Genomic DNA, 20,271 nt, shown 5'->3' with positions numbered 1-20,271 from the left:
AACGAGATTGTGTGATCTGGTGTGAGTCTATTCCAGTATTCTTGACCAAGAAAGTGTTGGTTAAATTATTCTGGCACGATGATACATTTAGGCGCCTGTATCCAAGATGTGCACAGCATCATGTAGCTAATGTGCACGTTTTTAATACCTGGGCATTTCGGATGGGCGGAGCTCTCGTTTTCACAGAACGGTGCGGAAATAACACCACCCAGTCCTGCTGAGGCTGGTATGACCCGCCCTACTCTGTCACTGATTGGTTAGTATTCTTTGCCCTCCTTGCTTGGGTTGCTTAGTTTTAGACATGAGGAGAGATGATTGGTTATGGTTGTGCAAGTATATAACGATAAGCCAATCAGAAGCAGAGTAGGGCGGGTCATCTATTCGTCACAGCCTGCGTAATTTAGCTATCCTGGGATGCAAAACATGCACTCCTTGTTGTAGCTAGCCGGTAGCGTTAGCTAGGTAACGTTATATTTAATATTTACAAGCAAACAGGATGGAAAGCACCGAGGGGTGAGTGTTGGGCGCTGTCTCTAAATGAAGGTACCGTCTGATGTGCATGTAGCGCAACTCCAGAAGACACAGTGTTTGTTTTCCTGACACCTGCATCAGTCGGTCAGCAGAGAGGACGCTCTCCATGCTAATGCAAGGCTAACGAGCTAGCCTGCTCTCACTGCATCAATCTTCACTTTGTTGTCATTTAGCTCCCTGTTTTCCCGCGGTGTGTTTTATTGAAGTGTCAGTGAAGTTATGGTGGGTTAAGTTCACAGTCCACTTACTCTGTAGCTGAGATTAAAAGAAGAAGTTGCCCAGATAATTTAACGCCAATTTACCTGAATTTTGCCTTTCAAACTGTCCATTGTTGTTATTACCAACGCCAGCATGCTGCTCTCCATTCAGACTTGGGCAGCGTCTTTAAGTTCAACATTTAGACTGGCCTGTTGTTACTTTTAAAGTATGTATTAGCTGATGTGCACATCAGTCACAACACTAACGTTACATGTTCTTTTGCTGGGACTGTTACCGTCACCCCCTGTGTCTCTGTGCTTTCCTGACGGTAAACAGAGGAACTTTAACATGTTAAAGTCAGGCTGAAATGAGAGGGAATCCGTAAAACTAGCTCTTGGATGCACTGAAAACCTGCACCCTTGCCTGCACCCTGATCAGAGATTCAATCAGTTTTATTTTTGTAAGCAATTAATTTTTACAGTTAGATATCAGTATACATTTCTCATGAGTCTATGCAGACATGTAAATATCTGTCAACCTTGTATGCAGTGTTGGAGTCATCATCAAGATGATGATTGATAATATGTTCTGATATTGCTATATGTCTCACTTTCACTCTATGCTAAATCACACATAAGACACTCAAACTGGTGATCAAAACACTGGCTTGTGTTTCAGTGTTGTGTATCCAGTCAGAACAAACGCTTTGAATGTGTTAAAACTTAAAATCAGGAAAATTTCAATTCTGCAGGTGGCCAAATTGATGCCAATAGAGGTAATGCTTTAAGTATTACTCGTACAGTGTTTGCGCTTACAGATTTGCATTTCATAGACGAGTGGGTTATTGGCCTTGGCAGTAGATGCGCGCTCTCCAGATGCCCTCCTAGTTTTGAAACTGTAGATAGAAAAGAAAAAGTATTCTTATTTAAAATATTCAAGAAATGTGTCATCTTTAACTTTATGCCATTTGGAAATCAGATCATCTTTTACTCGCTTAGCTATTCACAGTAACAGAATTTTTGACCAGACTTTTGCATGCCACTGTGATTATGAGTGAGATCTTAACAATAAACATGCAGATATCTGAAATGGTGTTCAGTGTCCTGTTTTTTTTCTCCGCAGAATGGAGGTGGATGGCTGGGACCCCAGTCTGGAGGAAGAACTGGGCATTTCTCTGGACGAGCTGAAGAAGTGGATTGAAGATGCTGTGGAGAAAAGTGAAATCGTCCAGAAGAAAAAGGCTCAATTGACAGAGCTCAAGGAATGGGTGGAGCAGAAAGAAGAAGAGGAGGCGAAGACGGAGATGCTTCTCAAAGATGCCCAACAGTGAGCATTATTTATGTAGTCAATGTACATATTTTTACAAGTACACATCTCTTCTCTTTCAGTGTTAACAACATGCAAACATGAGTTTTCTATCAAACACTAAGGATGGTGCTACAGTTGATATTCATGTTTTCGTGAACACCACAAAAATATTTCTCTTGATTTATGATGAAGTGGCCTAAATCATTTGATGACTTGTACGTTATGTTCAGATTTCATTTGTCACAGTCTGATTATTTTCACATTTTCTGCTTAACTAATAAGAATCTGTGGTTGTGGGTGGAATGTGTGAAAGTGGACTGTGCTGTGTTCATTTCAATCCTTTATTGGCTAGTACTGCAACAGTGTTATGCTTCTACGCTGACCGAGGCTTGTGACAAATCTTAAATAAGGTTAGCAAGCTCATAACCTGGTGAGAGAGAAATGAGGGAGAGAATTACAACAAAGGTCCCCAGCTTGACACTTTTTCCCAAATTTCAAATCCGTAAACCTCATTGTGCAAACGCAAGCCTAGGGATCACCACAACCCTGACGCTCCAGATGGTTTGTTGCACAGAACCATTTGGTTGTCCATGGAAACTGTTTGCAAAGAGGCAGACACTTTGAAAAAAAAAATACTTGGCCGGTGATTGGATGAACCATCTGTCTATCACCGTCTGTCACATGCTAATTTCAACCAGTGAGATCAACAAACCATATGATGTAGTGGGAGAGTGAAAATATCTTTTCCGTGCGATGAAATGTGCAGTGACTGACGGTGCAGCAGCATCTGCGCTGACCTGTTTAGCGGCCGGCACATAAACCATGCCTGTAGCTGCCAGTGGTTCCTCATAGGATGCTAACTGGTTTGAACAACTGTGGTTTGGCCATGAGAGCATAACTTGGAAAGATGGATTCTTGACTGGAATCCGTCACATTATGGCCCATTTGCAACCTGCTTGGTGTCCATCCACTGGATGGGATTGGTGCATCCCTTGTTGTACTGCACTTGTTTGTGTCTGACAGGCTCATGTTTTTTCCCCCTCAGGTCCATTTTGGAGTGTGAAAAACTGGTGAAGGCAACTTACCATAGGAACGGCCTTGTTTACCATGAGAGCAGCTCAGAGGATGAAGGGGGCCTAGGAAGCGTGCTGTCGTCTGAGGTCATCGAGATAGATGATGATGACGATGATGACGTCATTGCTGTTGGCTGTTGTAAGTCAGCTATCTTCTCATGAGCACTGTTACTTTTGATGCTGCTCCAACATGAAAACAATCAGGTTATTAAATATCTGCTTCTCTTGTGTTCTTCACAATGTTTCAGTGGTTCCTCCAAAGAAGCCTGTCGCTCCTTCCAAAGATCCAGTGGTGAGAACAATGAAAAGCTTCATTATGTTGATCTCTATTTACACTTGATAGCTAAATGTTTGTTGTGGGCTGGTCAGAGGGGGAGTTTAGATGTGCTGAATTATTGTTGTTGTGTTTCTCTCAAAATCTTTCTCGACTTGGCTACTTTAAACCCTTTTTTTTTTTTTTTTTTTTAAATCTTGTTAACTTCATCCATTATTTAACCATTATCAGAAATACCTTACAGATACTATAGATTGCCTTCTGTACATGATGCTGCCTCTGGGCCAATCAAAGCAACATTTCTCCTTTTATCCTTTAATTTTAGCACCAAAGAAAAAAATGGATATTGCGGGTTTGACAGCAAACATCTCTGAGGGGAAAGCAGTGCTCAGTGGGTGCAGATGGTGAATGTTTCTGTGTTTTTTGACAGGTAAAAGAGGCCTTTTCAGCTCTACAGAAAACTTCCCAGCAGGTGCATAAGTTGGTCCAAATGGTCAGCAAGCATTCACCAGGTGCTCCATTGCTCCGATCTCCAGCACAGCCTCAGTCAGGTGAGCACATATACTTTATTTGAGGTTATGTTGCATGCATCATGCCTATGTCAAATTATTTTGTTTGTGTGTGTGTGTGTGTGTGTGTGTGTGTGTGTGTGTGTGTGTGTGTGTGTGTGTGTGTGTGTGTGTGTGTGTGTGTGTGTGTGTGTGTGTGTGTGTGTGTGTGTGTGTTGCATGCGTGCGTGTGTGTGAGACACTAAACATTTGTCTGGCTTTTCCACCCTGCAGGTATTCAAGGTTCAGTACCAGCAGTGTTCGTGTCCCAGGTTCCATCTCAGTCCATGACCCAGCCAAACCCAAACATGACAGAAGATGAGCTCAGAGTCGGGATGAGCATTCTGGGAAAGAAACGTACCAAGACTTGGCACAGAGGCAACCTTGTTGCGATCAGCCCTGTTGGTGTGTTACCAGAACATTTTGTCCTTCTTTTAGGATGTTAAACACTGAATATTTATGGTTTCCTGTGTATATTAGAATTGATATGTTTTCTATGCTTGATTTTCCCTGATCTCCCATCTTTAACGCAACACGCCCTCTGTCTTTATTCAGGAAACGGTATTTTCAAGTATAAAGTGAAGTTTGACAAAGGAAAGAGTTTGCTGTCTGGAAATCACGTGGCTTTTGACTATAACCCCACCCTGGAGATTCTGTATGTCGGGGCTCGTGTAGTCGCCAAGTACAAGGACGGCAACCTGGTGTGGCTTTATGCTGGAATAGTAGCGGAGATGCCCAATAACAAAAACCGTATGAGGTAAAGCTAAATAAATAAAGCTAAAGAGTCTGTGCTGTCAACAAATGAATAGCAAACATTTTTGGTACCTTATATTTTGTTCTTAAAGAATTACAACCAGTTTCGCAGTAATTTGGACTTTTCAGTGCTCACTGGTGGACAAACTATGTACCAGAGATGCTGTACATAAAATATTTCTGATATACCTCTAACAAATGAAAAGATCGGGCTCTTGTCAGTATCTCTTGTTGTATGTGTTTCAGGTTTTTGATCTTCTTTGATGATGGCTATGCTTCATATGTGACACTACCTGAGCTCTACCCAGTTTGTCGACCACGTAAGTGCCTATTTCTCAATTTTCTCCTTCTCTCTTGAAATCTGTAAACACTGTTTAATTCTACCAAATATGCAGCTGCAAAGTTAGTTGGCTGAATACTGAGTTAAATTAGTTGTAGAATTTTAGAGCGGTCAATGTGTTAATTATAACTTAATTAATAAAACAGTGAGATTATTCTTGTTTTCACAGTAAAGCGGACCTGGGAGGACATAGAGGATGCGTCGTGTCGAGACTTTATTGAGGAGTACATCACTGCCTACCCCAGCAGGCCTATGGTGCTCCTAAAAGTCGGACAGATAATCAAGACAGAGTGGGAGGGAACCTGGTGGAAGAGCAAAGTAGAGGAAGTGGATGGAAGCTTGGTCAAGATCCTCTTTTTGGTACGTCAGTGTAAAGCTTGAGGGGAAAAAAAAATCAAAAATCAGTTGATATATCAGCAGAGCAGTTGACAGAGAGTAAACTTGTGTTGTTTTGTATTGATCAGGATGATAAGAGGAGTGAGTGGATCTATAGAGGCTCCACCAGGTTGGAGCCAATGTTCAACCTGAAGATGACCACTGCCAACACCCAGGAGAAGAAGCTGGCTGGCCAGCAGAGGACGCGCCCTAACATGGGTAACTAACACACTCATACCTGCATGTACATTTATACCTGTACCTAGTTTGGATCCTGTCTTAGAAATTTGTTTTAATTTTGACACTGGTGCCAAAAAAAACCCTTTCAGCCTCTGTGACTTGGTGATATAAAACAGTGAACAATATTTCAATTTTCACTTCTTTCTGTCCATTTCAATCTATAGGGGCGTTGAGGAGTAAAGGCCCAGTGGTTCAGTACACCAGTGATGGACATGTTGGAGCCTCTCCCATCAAAACGCCACAGGCCTCACCCAGTCAGCCTTCACAGACACCACAACATCCACAGCGTCCTCAGCCCCAACAAACCCAACAAACCCCTCTGCCTCTGCAGCCCTCACAACCTCCTCGTGTTGAGTAAGTGATGTTTACTCAACTTTTTGCACAAACACTACTTAAGGTGTATACCTAGCAAAAAAAAAAAAACTGAAGCTGAGGAAGAAATTAACCTTTGGTGGAACAGTCTCTGGCATGCAGTCAAATCTGTAGGTCTATAGGGATCTATAGGGACTTGCTTTAAGAGCCAGCATCAAGGAACTAAGGAACTGCAGTTTTTGACACTTCTACGTTGGTTACTTGTTAGCAAACCGTTGCCTATTTACACATTAGACGCACATTCGACAGACACAGAGCCACATTAGCCTTCATTTGGAGTTGACCTGGTGACAGTATTCACTCTTTGACTGACTGATATTTCTCTCCTCACGCTCTTCAAGTAATAAACATCAGATGGCAAAGAAGAGTACTTCTCCGTTTGTCCCTGGGGTGGGAGGCACTCATGCCTCCAAAGTCATGCAGTCTCTGTCCTCCAGTCCTAGTAACCTCTCGAGGTGAGTCCAGCTGATAGTTTGGACACAGGATAAAAGAAGAGCGCAGTCACACCCTAAACATGTGATGCTTTTAAATGTAACTGGTCTTTTTCTCTTTGTCTCTTGTCTGTCAATCCGTAGTGAAAGAATGTTGAATGCCCAAAATACTGCTGCTGCCACTTTCACACAGTCGTATCAGAGACAGGTGCCCTCTATGGCTCCAGCTCCCCCTCCTCCTATCAACCACACGATGGCCACCATCCCACACCAGCCCGCGTACCGCGCCCCGACGGACCGCATCTTCTACCTGGCACACACTTGTCAGCCAGCCTGTCTGAATCGCGTCCGACCTTCAAAATCAGACATGCACCGAGGAAAGAACCCCCTTCTCACACCTTTACTGTACGATTTCAGACGCATGACCGGGCGACGCAAAGTCAACCGCAAGGTAGTTTTGAAGAACGAGTACATGAATGAGAGTGGATGTATGAAGCACATAGCTAGATCTTCTCTCTAACCTTTAAATATAAGAAACTCAAACTGAGTTATACAGCTCTTGTCTTCATGTCTACCCCTCAGATGTCCTTCCATGTGATCTACAAGGCTCCATGTGGGCTTTGCCTGCGTAACATGGCGGAGATCCAGCACTACCTCTTTCAGACACGCTGTGACTTTATATTCTTAGAGATGTTCTGTCTGGACCCCTACGTGCTCGTGGACCGGCCCTTCCAGCCACAGAGGCCATTTTATTACATTCCCGACATCACTGGTGGAAAGGAGGACATCCCACTCTCCTGTGTCAACGAGATCGATTCCACCCCACCCCCTAAAGTAGCTTACAGTAAGAATTACTTGGAGATGGTAACAATGGAGATTAATTGAGTCTGGTGCCACATTTAGACTGCAAGGATTTTTTTTTGGCTAAAAGGGGAACTCTACAGGTGTTACTAGTGCATATGTAAAACGAAGGAACAGGAAGCCTTTTGAGTGTGGAGTTAGACCTCTGTAGTCCACTCCTCATCTCTGCTTATGGCTTACAGCTTGAGGCTACATTATCTGCTGTTAGCACACACCTAAATCTCAGACTTAACTGTTGGCAGTGGAGTTGCATTATGGGTAATTTTGGTACCAGGTTTTAAGAAGAATGCATGAAATAAAAAACACGACATCTATATTTTTTTAACTGTCCATCATGAGTCTGACTGTGTTACACAGTGCTTTACAGAACAAGATAAAATAGTACATGCACTCAATATAAAAACAACAAAAACTTAAAAAGTTTAAGATTTTAATAAATTTTTACTGTAAATATGGAGCGTAAGACGTGATAAAACGGTGTATATTAAAAACACATTAACAGCTGAGTTTTGAATAAGGAGAAGATAGGAGATTGCCTTTTGGCTGATGTCCAAATACAGGGAGTTACAATAATGGAGATGTCATGAGATGAAAGCATGGATGTCTTCAGATTTAAAAAAAAAAAAAAAAAAAAAAAAAGTTTGGTTGCTGAATAACAGCACCTCAGATTTGGACTCATTGAGTCAGAGAAAGAGGAGAATTTGACATCAGAGAGACAAGCCAAAACATGAGAAAATATCTTTATATCTCTACCAGTGAGCGGAACATTAAGTTGCACATCGTCTGCATAACCGAGGAAATTAATATTATACCTACAGATTATCTGACCCAAAGTAAGCATGTAAATACAAAACAGTATAGGACCAAGAACTGACCCCTGGGGAACACCACATGAGAGGGGGCAGGGGATGTGGAGAATTCTCCCATCACAGCAGGGAAACCTCAGTCAGAGGTAGGAGTGAATAACTTTAATGAAAGTTTAAGTTTTTGCAATTTATGTTATTTGTTTATATTGGCTTCAGTTTTTGGAGAAGATGATGACCTATCACAGCTGGTGTTTGCAGCCTCGACCTTCTATGAGAAATCCCTGTGGAATACGTTATTGTAGAGAGACTAACAGATCCTCCTCTCCTCTCTTCAAGGTAAAGAACGTATTCCTGAAGATGGAGTATTCATCAACACCAGTTCAGACTTCCTGGTTGGGTGTGACTGCACGGACGGCTGTCGAGACAAGTTAGTGAAATTGCTCAGCCGTGACTCGCCATTTTCATATTCATCATTAATATTCTGAACACGACTTTCTGTCTCAATTACAGGTCCAAATGCTCTTGCCACCAGCTGACCCTTCAGGCGACAGGTTGTACACCGGGTGCACAGATCAACCCTAATGCTGGATTTTTATACAAACGACTAGAGGAGTGCCTCCCTACAGGGTCAGACATCGTACACACACCAAAGCACATCCCACTTGTGGTGAACTCAGAAACACTAACTCATTCTCACCCCTCATAACCTCATATGACGATAATTACTGCAAGAGCTAATTTGTCTTGTCTCAGAGGCCATTATCTGCCCTGCTCTTTCTCTCTCAGGATCTACGAGTGTAATAAGCGGTGCAAATGCTGTGCTCAGATGTGCACAAACCGCCTGGTGCAGCATGGCCTGCAGGTGCGTCTCCAGCTCTTCAAAACCCAGAACAAAGGCTGGGGCATCCGCTGTCTCGATGACGTGGCCAAGGGCTCTTTTGTCTGCATCTATGCTGGTGAGGAAAGGGAACAATTTTTTAAGCACAGAGGTGATGGAAAATGGAAAATGGGCACACATGCAGACATCTTCATCAGTTTATTTGTTACATCAGGTGACTTGGCTGCAAAGTGACCCCCCCCTTTTGTCCACTTTGCCAGGTAAAATCTTGACAGATGACTTTGCCGACAAAGAAGGTCTAGAGATGGGCGACGAGTATTTCGCAAATCTGGACCACATAGAGAGTGTGGAGAACTTCAAGGAGGGCTATGAGAGTGAGGCCCACTGTTCGGACAGCGAGGGAAGTGGTGTGGACGTGTCGAGGATAAAAATCCAACCATCTGCTCTAGTATCATCTCACCCTGTGGGGCGACCGCCCAAGAAGGGTGAGTCCAAGTCCAAATGCGATAGATGAAGATGGTCTGTAATGGACGGTGTTTGTGATCTTCAACACAGCTGACTTTTTATCTTCCTCCTTCTCCACATGGGTTTTCACATGTATGCCTCAGCGCCGGCAATAGCTGTGGCCAGAGGCCTTGTGTTTTCAGGTTGTCCATTTCACTCTTGTGAACACGATATCTCAGGAACGCCGTGAGGGAATTTCGTCAAACGTGGCTCAAACGTTCACTTGGTGTCAAGGATGAACCGATTAGATTTTGGTGGTCACTGTGACCTCACACAACACATTTTTGACCATAACTAAAGAATTCATGGACTAATTATAACAAGTTTCACACAAATGCCTTGTAGGATAAAATGATGAAGTGATGACATTTTATATCCAAAAGGTCAGAGGTCAGCCTCACTGTGACATCATAATGTTCTGCAAAAACACTTTCCTGGCCATTATTCAGCACAGTAACTGTAAAAAGTGAAGACAGCATGTTTATCAGTGGAAATTATTCACTGGAATCATACATGTCAATACAATGATAATTTTGGCTTCTTCAGTACATGCAACCGCGAGCCAGTCATTTTTCTTTCTTTCTTTCTTTCTTTCTTTCTTTCTTTCTTTCTTTCTTTCTTTCTTTCTTTCTTTCTTTCTTTCTTTCCCTGCTCCAGCCCGAAGCCCAAGTTCATCGGGGGACAGTAATGACGACGATGACAAGGATTCAAAGAGTGAAGATGAAAGTGACAGTTCAGATGACACATTTGTGAAGGACAACTACTACAGCTCCAGCTCTGTGTGGAGGAGCTACACCACACGTGGTCAGGTCAAGGGCAACAAGGAAGGTGAGCTGGTGGCCTCTTTAGGTGGTGTTTGTTTCTCAGAGGAAGATGTTGCCCCCCCCCCCACCCCAAAACAATAACTTTAGTGATACAGTATGTTAATTAGTGAGCTTCAGATGCATTTTACCTGTGGACAGAACCAGTTGTATTTGGTTCCAGCTTCATATTTACAGTACAAACATTGTGGTATTGATCTTCTCCTCCATTTCTTGGCAAGAAATGGGAATAACAGTATTTCTAAAGAAGCAGAGTAATTGCTTTAAAGACCTGAAGTATCCATAGTAGATCCACATTGGACCCGGTTGTGTTCTTGGTGTGAGACTGCCTGTTTGTATATATGTGTGTTAATCATCATACGATATTAAAGCCTGATGCAGCAGAGGAGTAGTGATGACGATCAATGACAACACTTTTTCTGAATAATTGGACATTTGATTTTTTTAGAATTAAAAAAAAATCTGGTTAGAACTTTTAAAATTTTGCTTTTTCTATTTTATATAATTTGAAATTACAGTCTTTGAGACTCTTGTAATTTGTGATTGCTATTTTTCAGTGTGTTTGACATTTTATGGATGAAATTGATAATTAATGAAAAACAGTGATTTGTAGATTCATTGATAACCCCTAATCTGAAATCCAATGGTGTTAAAGCCGGAGGGCCAAATTTGGCGACATTGGGGGTCAGTTGAAGGTTCTGTCTTGACATTGCACTCTATTCTTTCTCTTTCACACACCTCTCTCCTTCCTGCTCCAGGGAGTCAAGACAGCAAAGATGGACTGAGCACATCAGCCAAAGGAACCGACAGCGAGAAGCCACCGTCCATGCCAGTGGAGATGGGGAAAAGCAAAGTGGCTTCCTGGCTTACCAGCCAGGGGCTGAAGAGGGTGAGTGCAAGGGAGACAAAGTAAGAACCTTTGCTTTTACTTTTGTAAGAGGCTGGATGGTAAAAGGTGCCTCTTATTTTAGGATATGTTGCACCATGATTTTCTTGCATAATGATAAATAAGCCTTCTTTTTCTGTTTTCCCTCACAGGAATCTGGAGACACTAAGAGGTGTGTGGGATTTGCCCAAATATGTTTAAATGGATATTTCATTTTTCCTAATTTAAAATGTTTAATTTAACAGCAGTTCTACAACTTTGTGATCAATTATTATCCCCTGAAGTTAAATTTTTGTGAAGATTAATTTTGTGTTTCTTGCAGTCAAGTGAAGTCAGAAACGGGAAAGAAGCAGGATGTGATGACTCTGTCTGACAGCGATGATGTTCAGACCATCAGCTCTGGATCTGAAGACAACAAGGAGAGAGAGAAAGTCACCCCGGGTAAGAAGAGATACTTGAATTTACACTGATAGTGTGGTGTTTATGGCAGGCATGTTGGCCTCTGGGTCACATCAGTCCTGCAGAGTATTAATGAATTGGGAAAATGCCGCTTCTGATGTTACTCACAACATTGTCTATTTCAGTATCTAGTTATCATTATGAATTTTACATGTTTTTAGGAGTCATAGTCCTTGAATCAAAATCAGATGCAGACCTTTGAGTGATACATTGAAGAACCTCTGCTCAATTTTGGCTGTTTTCACTTGTCATTCTTTTCTTTCCTGCTTGATCCAGGTGTGACTAAGAAGCAGGTAGCAGTGAAATCTACTCGAGGCATCGCCCTGAAGACCGGCCACGGGATGATGGTAAAAACAGGTGCACCTGGAGGCGGGGGAGGCCCAGGAGGTCAGGGAGGTAAACCAGGACAGCAGGGACAGACTGGAGGAGGTGGGGAAAACACTCCCAAAAACACCCGCTTGTTCTTTGACGGTGAGGAGTCCTGCTACATCATTGATGCCAAGTTGGAAGGAAACCTTGGGCGTTACCTCAATGTAAGCTTGTAATCTACAGCATCTCAGTGTGTAACCATTTCATGATGTTTAAATGAATTCTGCTCCTACGTTTTTATGTTTTATTTCATCATCTGTCTCCTCTCTGTATTACAGCACAGCTGTAGTCCTAACCTTTTCGTCCAGAATGTGTTTGTGGACACACATGACTTGCGGTTTCCCTGGGTGGCGTTCTTTGCCAGCAAGTGAGTTTTGAAACAACTTTTAAGTTTGTCACAGATCCTGTTACCAACTGTACACGACCTGCTCAGCAGACAGACACAGTCAGCGACAAGCTGGTGAACATGGTGCAGCATGTAGCAGCTGAAGTATCACATATTCCCCTGAGGAGTTGTCAAAGACAGAAACAGAGATGCAGAGCTGAGGTCAAAGGTTACATTATGACAGATTTATAGTTGCAGATAAGACTGTGAAATTAGTTTAGTTTGTGTTTTCGTGGGCATTGAAATGACCACAATGAGCATTTTCTTTATCCAAAACATGGATGCCACTGCTGTACCTTCACTGAAATAAATAAGCCTGCTGTGTTTTTTTTTTTTTGTTTTCATATGCTGTTGTCTGTCTAAACCCCGCCTTCAGGTGGCGCTCCTGTGCCATCTTAAGACTCACTGATGGGTTTTATAGAAATGTATTTTCTGTGGTTTAATTTTAAAAAGAGGTGTTTTCATTGTGAAATTCAGTCTGCATCAGTAACAGTCAGATAACATGGAAATTCTGAATCACTTCACTTCTAATCGTTTTGTTTAAAGATTCACTGTTTAGTTTGTCCATGTTATTTCTTGCTAACTAATCAAATCACTGTTTTAATGCACACCTGTAAGTGAACGTGTCACCTTACAATGCTGTGTTCATCCAAAACTAGGCTTAGAAAAGCACTATTTTAAGGGCTAAGCCACCTTTCTGTGTTATCTCTTAATAATTATCTCTGTGGCTTTTGCAGTTAATCTGTATTCCAGCAAAGCTATTAGTGTTTCCAGGACCGATCAATACAGTGCATTGGCTTTATGTTGACATTGACAAGCTCTTGTCCTGGTGCAGGCGGATCCGGGCTGGCACAGAGCTGACCTGGGACTACAACTATGAGGTGGGCAGCGTGGAGGGGAAGGTGCTGCTCTGCTGCTGTGGATCCACTGAGTGCAGAGGAAGACTGCTGTGATGTGCAGCCATCGTGAACCTCTCTCCCTCTGCTGTATCTGTAGGAAAACCTCGATGAGCCACGCTGTCACCTCGTGTTTTGTTCTGTTTTGTTGCCTTTATTTTATATGACCGTGTGTCCTGATTTTCTGTCGTTTGTTCATCACATCGTCTTTTACGTCTGAATAAAATACAGTTTTCTTTAATGAGCCCCTGGATCTGCTCTTTTGAGAAACAACACAGGCCATAAAAGACATGATCAGTACAATTTCAAGGTGAACCAGTTTGATTATTATGGGAAAGAAGATGAAGAAAAAAACTCACTTTCATAAAACTGTTACTATATTTTTAAAGAATCACCTCAGTATTAATAAAATATGTTAATACAACACAGACCTGTATCCTAATCCAGATGTTTTATGCAACTAAAACATCTGGAAAAAAAATCTGAATTTGTAATGCAGAGGCAGTTTACAGTTTGAGGGTGTTGGACAAAAAAGTGACACATTTGGTCTATTGTCTTTAATAAAGTGCACCACAAGTCTGCACGTAGCTAATGGGTCAAAGACCACTCTTCATTTCACCTCCTCACAGTGGGACTGACCAATCAGCTTGTCTCAAACGTAGACAAACCGGCAGACCTCCATTCACCGTCTCACCGCTCTGACGTTACTGTATCAGCGTCCAGCAGCTCGTCTACTGACCGTCTCAAAGATTTGCTGAAATGTTTTACTACCCTGCGGTTTTAACGCGTCATACAGGATGTTTTTCTACCATCTGGTGAGTAAAAATGTGTGACTGTGTTAAATCCATCTGCAGTGAAGTTACTTTATGTGGGCACGTTGTGTTTTTGGCGCAGTGGCGCTCACGGTGCTCTATTGAAGTAACGTGGAGTACTCCGCACCGTGAAAGTGCCGCAAAAGCAGCATTTTATTTCTCGTCGCGGTGCGGCTGATTGGGCTGATTTTACACACTGCTGCGTCTTTTACTGTAGAATAATACTTTGTACTTTGTAGTCTCATTGTAGGTTTTTAAAATCTCCATTTGCAAAGTAACTAGTATCGACAGCAGGCAGATAATTGTAGTAAAAGTACATCATTTCCCTCTGAAACGTAGTAGAATGAAAGTATAAGGTTGCATATAATTCAAATAATCAAGTCAGTACCCCCGGATTGTATTCAAGTAGTCTGAAGTACTTGAGTAAATGTACTTAAAAGTTACTTTCCACCACTGGGGTGGGCCTCTTACTTTAGCTGTACTATCCTTCATTTGTGGATAAGAAGCTTCATCATAACCATATAAACTCCATCATCTCTTAATATCCAGAAATTCCTTAAATATAAAATCCACATATCTCATATCCTTTAATTTCAGTTAAGATGCTTTTCAACTTGTTAGGCAGCATAAAAAATGTTGAAGTGCACAATGTTTCTGTGGGTATGTTAAAGTTTTTTTTAAGATAGACACTTTAGAGATTTTGTCCTTTAGTGAACCCCCCCCCCACACACACACACACATTTTTTACTATTTTCAGTGTTAAAATATGAATATTTGTCCATGTTTAAAACAGAAATTCCCGATTCTCCATTTTATAAATTGCTCCCACTTTTGGAGCTCGCACGTCGAAAAAAACTAAGGCCAGAGTGCAGGTGCATCAGTGACAAAGATAACAAATATCTGGCAACAAAAACACAAAGTGAAACAACAAATCGAAGCCTTTGAAGTGTTTTTTACCAAAGACAGCAGCTGTGGGGACGAGGTCAAAGGTTACATTAAGGGTTTTAGAGGTACAGATATGATGATGAAATGAATTTATTTTACGCGTTTCTTCATTTTTCTGATTCAAATTTGTTTTTTTGACATGACCATCAGTGGGGGCAGTGTCAGGTTTAGTTTGCACATTATTACACTGGATGCTATAATAAAATGACAGCTGATCCGTTTTGCCTTTGAAGCCTGATGAGTGAGATATGAATCGATTGTATCTCAGCTCTGTGTTCATTTCAGGCTGGTTGCTACAAAAGGCATCAGAGTTCCTCGTCGGGATTTCCTGAAAGTCAACGTCAAAAGCACCTGGTAAGATCTTATTGGAGTCATTTTTTGTCATGTGTGTGTAAGCGGCTGAACTGTGATCAGTCCAGTTACAACAAAGCTGATGCCTGTGCAGTGAAGACATCATGACCTACGTGCTGGAGCAGGTCCCACCGCCTCAGCCGGGTTTGCCGCGACCTCGCTTCTCCCTCTACCTCTCCTCCCAGCTCCAGTATGGCGTCGTCATCGTCTACCACCGTCAGTGTGCTATCCTCCTGGGTAAGAAAATGAATAATTATTAAATTCTTAACAAACTGGAGGAGAGAGATGCCGACAGGTGCGCTGGTTCTTATCATTCCAGAGGAGCTTCAGTCCATTGTGGGCCAGCTGGTGAAACCGAGGACATCCCAGAAAATTGATATGGACGTCCACAGCATGTGAGAACATCTGCTCAGCATTTCACACATTTGTCTGCACTTACAAACGCAAAATAACTCCTGTGTCTTGCTGCTTCACCTCCTGTTTTCTCCCAGGACAGCTCTGGACCTCCCTGATGCCCTGTCTCTCCTGAAGGAGGCAGAAGGAGCTCCAGACCCTTTATTTGGAGTGATGTACATGCAGGATACCATGCCCAGTCCCAACACACTGATACAGGTACCCAAATGCACGAGCAAGGAGAGGAATGCAGACATTTGTAAGCGAAGGTAACGCTGGACATGGCCTACATGTTTGCACTGACAAAAATAAGTGTCCTCTGCCTGTTCTGTGCCTCTCAGATGGGTCTGCGAGAAACCCCTCCTAAGCATCCTGAGCGGACCAGTCCAGCTGCTGCTGCTGCTGCTGCTGCAGCAGCACCAGACAGTGGTAGGACAACTTGATGAGCTGTAATGACACAAATATTAATGAGTGAATAAGATCTCTTCAGGGCATTTGCTCATTGCAGCAGCAGAAAACAAAGGTTCTTCAGAAACAGAAACAACAAACATGACTCTTCAAATGACAAATTAATACTGTAAATATAATAAAACGCCTGCGTTACAAACTGGAGACAAGAGGTTACCATGCGTTTAACAAAGAGAAGCTCTTGAGTTTCATTATGAGAAATGTAGGATCCACTGATTTTGAAAACAAATGTGTCCAGTGTGTGAGCTTGTGTGCAATAACATGCACAGAAATACCAGGCAGATCCGGCAGAAATAGTGAGCAGCACATTGCAGAGAGACGCTGTCGGTCAGGTCAGGGCAGACTGCCTTCAGAAGCCTCCTCCTAATTGGCCGAGGCTGATGCCGTGGTGTCAGGAAGTGTTGTGCGGCTGGATTTCACTCACTTTAATTGCAGCTTGATTAGCAGCATCCTCTCCTTCTGGTTTCACTGGCTTTTCTAGCTCTTGAAACAGCTTAATAATGTCATCTGTACCCCCACCCACCCCAGACATAACGGCATCTCCAGAGGACATTACTCTGAGGGAGATGGAGCCGGTCGCTATCCCTGTTGCAGAGGTACGGATGTCAAAAGTAGCTCATGCAAAGATGTTTTTGTATCAGATTTCCTACTGGTTTTCATCCATCTTTCCCTTCTTTTTTCTCTTCTTCTCTAGTTTGAGGGCGAAGAGCTTTCAGACCAGCATCCAGATGCTCTCGACTTCCTCTTGGCCCAAACAGATCACTTTCCAGAAGGTGTGTGGCATAACGAAGAGCTCCTTTCCTTAACAAGACAAGGCTGACCACGAGGGCTGAGGAGAGGTGACAAGGAAGGAGGAGAGATGTGTTTTTTTTTTACTTTTTCTAACAGAACATGTGGAGATGCCGAGAGAAGAGGTGACACCAGGAGAGGAAGAGAGGGAGATGGAACGAGGCGAACGAGACGAAGACATGGAGAGACAGAGAACAAAAGAGCTCACGGGATCGCCCACTGGGTAAATGATCCAGATCATTTCAGCACACAGATCCACACAAACACACACTGACTGTGTTTCTATGTGCGCCAGATTACAGCCCGTCAGTCTCTCCAGTGAAGACGCCATGCTGTCACCACAGGAAGAGACAGCTCCATCCCTGGAGAAGCTTGGACCCCCCCTAGACCAGCTGACCCCCGTCTCCGAGCCCATCATTCCCTCCCCACCACCTGCAGCAAGGGAACGTGAGAGACCAACTCCAGAGTTAGAGGTGCCCGCTTTGTTCAGCAGACAGAATGTGGAAGCGCTTTCCAATGAGGCGCACTTCAACTAACTTTATTGTCACTTCACTTCCCGCCTGCCTTACCCAGGATGTGCCTCCTCCTGAGCTGAAGAGGAAGAGGAAGAGGCAGCTGATCTTCTTTGACCCGGAGACGCAGATCCCCCAGGAGGAGCTGCAGCAGCAGATCAACAACCCTCAGACTGAGACCAGAAGTCTGCCTGTCCCACCGCCTTCCTCTCACAGGACGCTCTCTGCTGCTGAGCTCTTCAACAACACCTGCACCTGTCAGTAACACACCTGTCAAAGAAAGAATACAGCAGGGCGCCGTCAGAACAGCCCAAAACATCAGCCAGAGGTTCAGCTCGCTCACACGGGTGTTTTCAAACTGTCTGGCTGAACACACCTCTTGTCAGGTTGAGGTTGGATGCTGGACATTATAGGCGCATTTCCATTACACAGTTCCAGCCCTACTCGACTCGGTTCTGCTCTACTCTACTTGGTTTGGTTGAGTTTCCATTACAATTGAATACTTCATAGTACCTCCTCAACGTAGGCGGGGTCGTCATACCACGGCTGCGTGAAACTGCCATGACGTCAATTTGTACGCGATGCAAACAGAGCCGACAAACAATGGAGGACATTGAGGCGATGTTGTATTTACGAGCAGCCATTTCCCTCGAGTGAGAATAAAGAATAAAGTCGGCGGTTGCTGTTGCCCGGCCTTACAATGGAGGGGGGGGGATTGTTTTTCCGGTGTTGTCGCAGACGTGTGACGACACTCTCCGGCCAATCAGTGGCCGACAGGCTGTTGACGTCACACATATAGTATCGCTTCTACTCGCTTGGAACCTTGCCAGAGCAGGTACTAAAAATAGTATCGGATACCAGGTACTATCCCTAATGGAAACACAAAACAACTGGGTAGAGTAGAGTCGAGTCGAGTCGAGCCGCGCTAGTGGAAATGTGGCATATGTTCCACCACACTCTATGCACTAAGACAACTGTCTCTCTTGCCAGCAGCCTCTCTCAAACTCACAGCTGATCAAATCAACTGGACTGATTTACTGATGTAAAGTGTAACACGTGTCACCTTTAATTCTACTTTTTTCCCTCTGCCTCTTGCTATTTTCAAAGATGTGACTTAAATAACCTTTTTCAATAATAAACCTCAAAGCTATTTTTCCCCCCCTGCAGTCTTGCCTGAGGAGGTGCTCCTTCTGTGGAGACGCGCTGCCACCATGACGCCGCTGTCGGGCTCGGAGCTGCAGGTCGGGGAGAGAGGGCCCGAGTCCACGGACTCTGAAAGAGAGCGAGAGGCTATGGAGGCGGCCACAACAGAGGAGGAGAGACTCGAGCTCCAGGAGGTGTGGAGGCACGCTTGTCTATTTGTGGCTCTCTGTGGACGTCTGTGAAGCCTGATGAAAAACTTGTGTGTCTGTGTGTGAAAACAGGGCCCCAGAGAGTCAGAGCCAGAGATGTTTGACATTGCAGGTAAATCTTGTTGAAGCTGCAGTGTGGAGACTGTGGAGTGACTAGCTTGTGTTTAACTGGGGGTGAAATTGTTGTCCTCGATGTGTTTCCACTGCGGCTGCAGTCAGACACCAGCTAAAGCGGCTTGTGTCTTCCCTGAGGGGGAGGCTGAGGTCAGAGGTCAGGGCTAGGCATGTATCACTTATGGTTAAGGGTGAGGACAAGCGTCCAAGGAATGAATTGTGGCTGTGTCTCTGGCTTTAGGTTCACTGTCTCTGGAGGCCTCTGATCAAAGGGAGGTGTCTCAAGAGATCTCCCCCATGTACACGTCCGAGAGAGAAGGGTGAGTAACAAAGACAGATCCGTGAAGCGTGTGAGCGCGCCCATGCTTATCTGCATGTGTGTGTTTGTTGGCAGGCTCCCCGTGTCCATGCCTGTTTCTGCATTAGAGGACATCCCAGAGGTGGTGGACGAGCTGCTGGAGGGAGCTGAAGCAGGGTCTCCTGGGTAAGCAACCAGCGGAGACTCGTTAGATTTTCCCAGTCTTTGGGTTTGGTCAGAGGATACGACTGTGTTTGTGTGTGTGTGTGTGTGTGTGTGTGTGTGTGTGTTCAGGCTCCTGCCAGAGTTGGCCGAGCAGGAAGAGCGACCTGTGCTTTTTCAGTCTCTTCTGCCGCCAGAGGTCGACCGCAGGACAGTCAGCAACATTTTTCTGAGGCTCCTGGGTAAGGCTTCACCTTCACCCACCATCGGATCGTCCCATTCCTCATGTGGAAGCCGAGTGAATCGACACCGGAGGAGGCTCTTTAATTTCACAGTAGAGCTGAATTTTAAAAAAATGTGTCATTTCGCTCCAGCTTGTTGTCTATGTGTGTTATTGTATGGATTTTTTCCTACAGCTGATTTGAATCATCTCAGTAAGTGGATGTTTTAAACTCAGTGTGTGTCTTGTCGGCAGAGAATTTATCAGCCAGGAACATACAGGTGGAGCAGGACGAGCCATACGGGGACATATTGATTTTACCTGGACAAGACAGAGAACAGGACAGCTCAGGACAGGACTGATGTTGTGACTCAAGTCCCCAGGAGCCCCCAAATCAAATACCATTGTTCGGTCTGATAGAAGATTATTTAGCTGTTTCTGACATTTCCTGAGTTCAGGAAAAAAAAAAAAAGTTCTGCAATAGTCAAATGTTTTCCTTCTGATTGGTTGTTGCAGCATCTTGTTGAAAAGTTTGAGATTATTTGAAAACTAAAGCTGTTTGGTGAATACCTCACATAATAAAAAAA

The 20,271-nt window shown here is 43.7% G+C and overlaps 2 protein-coding genes across 2 annotated transcripts; both read left to right on the top strand.

The window, feature by feature from the left end:
• Positions 1-402: 402 nt before the first annotated feature.
• Positions 403-13,507, top strand: setdb1b (SET domain bifurcated histone lysine methyltransferase 1b). Its single transcript, XM_070967186.1, has 25 exons — positions 403-513; positions 1,852-2,055; positions 3,083-3,249; positions 3,359-3,402; positions 3,815-3,935; positions 4,167-4,337; positions 4,488-4,689; positions 4,932-5,005; positions 5,195-5,385; positions 5,490-5,619; positions 5,805-5,994; positions 6,354-6,467; positions 6,588-6,894; positions 7,026-7,287; positions 8,447-8,537; positions 8,621-8,737; positions 8,897-9,066; positions 9,209-9,433; positions 10,110-10,280; positions 11,032-11,162; positions 11,312-11,331; positions 11,482-11,600; positions 11,895-12,151; positions 12,266-12,354; positions 13,208-13,507. The coding sequence occupies exons 1-25, from the start codon at positions 497-499 to the stop codon at positions 13,323-13,325; spliced, it is 3,702 nt and encodes a 1,233-aa protein (XP_070823287.1). The 5' UTR covers positions 403-496; the 3' UTR covers positions 13,326-13,507.
• Positions 13,508-14,027: 520 nt separating this feature from the next.
• Positions 14,028-20,057, top strand: LOC139334245 (meiotic recombination protein REC8 homolog). The gene is made up of 17 exons (XM_070967015.1): positions 14,028-14,083; positions 15,311-15,379; positions 15,471-15,613; positions 15,696-15,771; positions 15,868-15,988; positions 16,111-16,198; positions 16,766-16,833; positions 16,932-17,010; positions 17,126-17,249; positions 17,322-17,499; positions 17,600-17,795; positions 18,706-18,875; positions 18,963-19,002; positions 19,246-19,324; positions 19,399-19,488; positions 19,597-19,706; positions 19,940-20,057. Exons 1-17 carry the CDS (start codon positions 14,028-14,030, stop codon positions 20,044-20,046), a joined length of 1,794 nt encoding a protein of 597 aa, XP_070823116.1. The 3' UTR covers positions 20,047-20,057.
• The last annotated feature ends 214 nt before the right edge of the window (positions 20,058-20,271 follow it).

The sequence above is a fragment of the Chaetodon trifascialis genome, chromosome 7 (assembly GCF_039877785.1).
Source record: "Chaetodon trifascialis isolate fChaTrf1 chromosome 7, fChaTrf1.hap1, whole genome shotgun sequence".
Classification (NCBI taxonomy): domain Eukaryota; kingdom Metazoa; phylum Chordata; class Actinopteri; order Chaetodontiformes; family Chaetodontidae; genus Chaetodon; species Chaetodon trifascialis.
This window is presented reverse-complemented; position numbering and strand designations above follow the sequence as displayed.

Bases quoted from the DNA above. Each gene is read 5' to 3' on its own strand.
- LOC139334245 (XM_070967015.1), top strand. From the start codon at position 14,028: ATGTTTTACTACCCTGCGGTTTTAACGCGTCATACAGGATGTTTTTCT. The intron at 14,084-15,310 runs GTGAGTAAAAAT...TGTTCATTTCAG, and splicing joins GGATGTTTTTCTACCATCTG to GCTGGTTGCTACAAAAGGCA. The intron at 16,199-16,765 runs GTAGGACAACTT...CACCCACCCCAG, and splicing joins TGCAGCAGCACCAGACAGTG to ACATAACGGCATCTCCAGAG.
- setdb1b (XM_070967186.1), top strand. The intron at 5,620-5,804 runs GTAACTAACACA...TTCAATCTATAG, and splicing joins GAGGACGCGCCCTAACATGG to GGGCGTTGAGGAGTAAAGGC. The intron at 6,895-7,025 runs GTAGTTTTGAAG...TCTACCCCTCAG, and splicing joins GACGCAAAGTCAACCGCAAG to ATGTCCTTCCATGTGATCTA.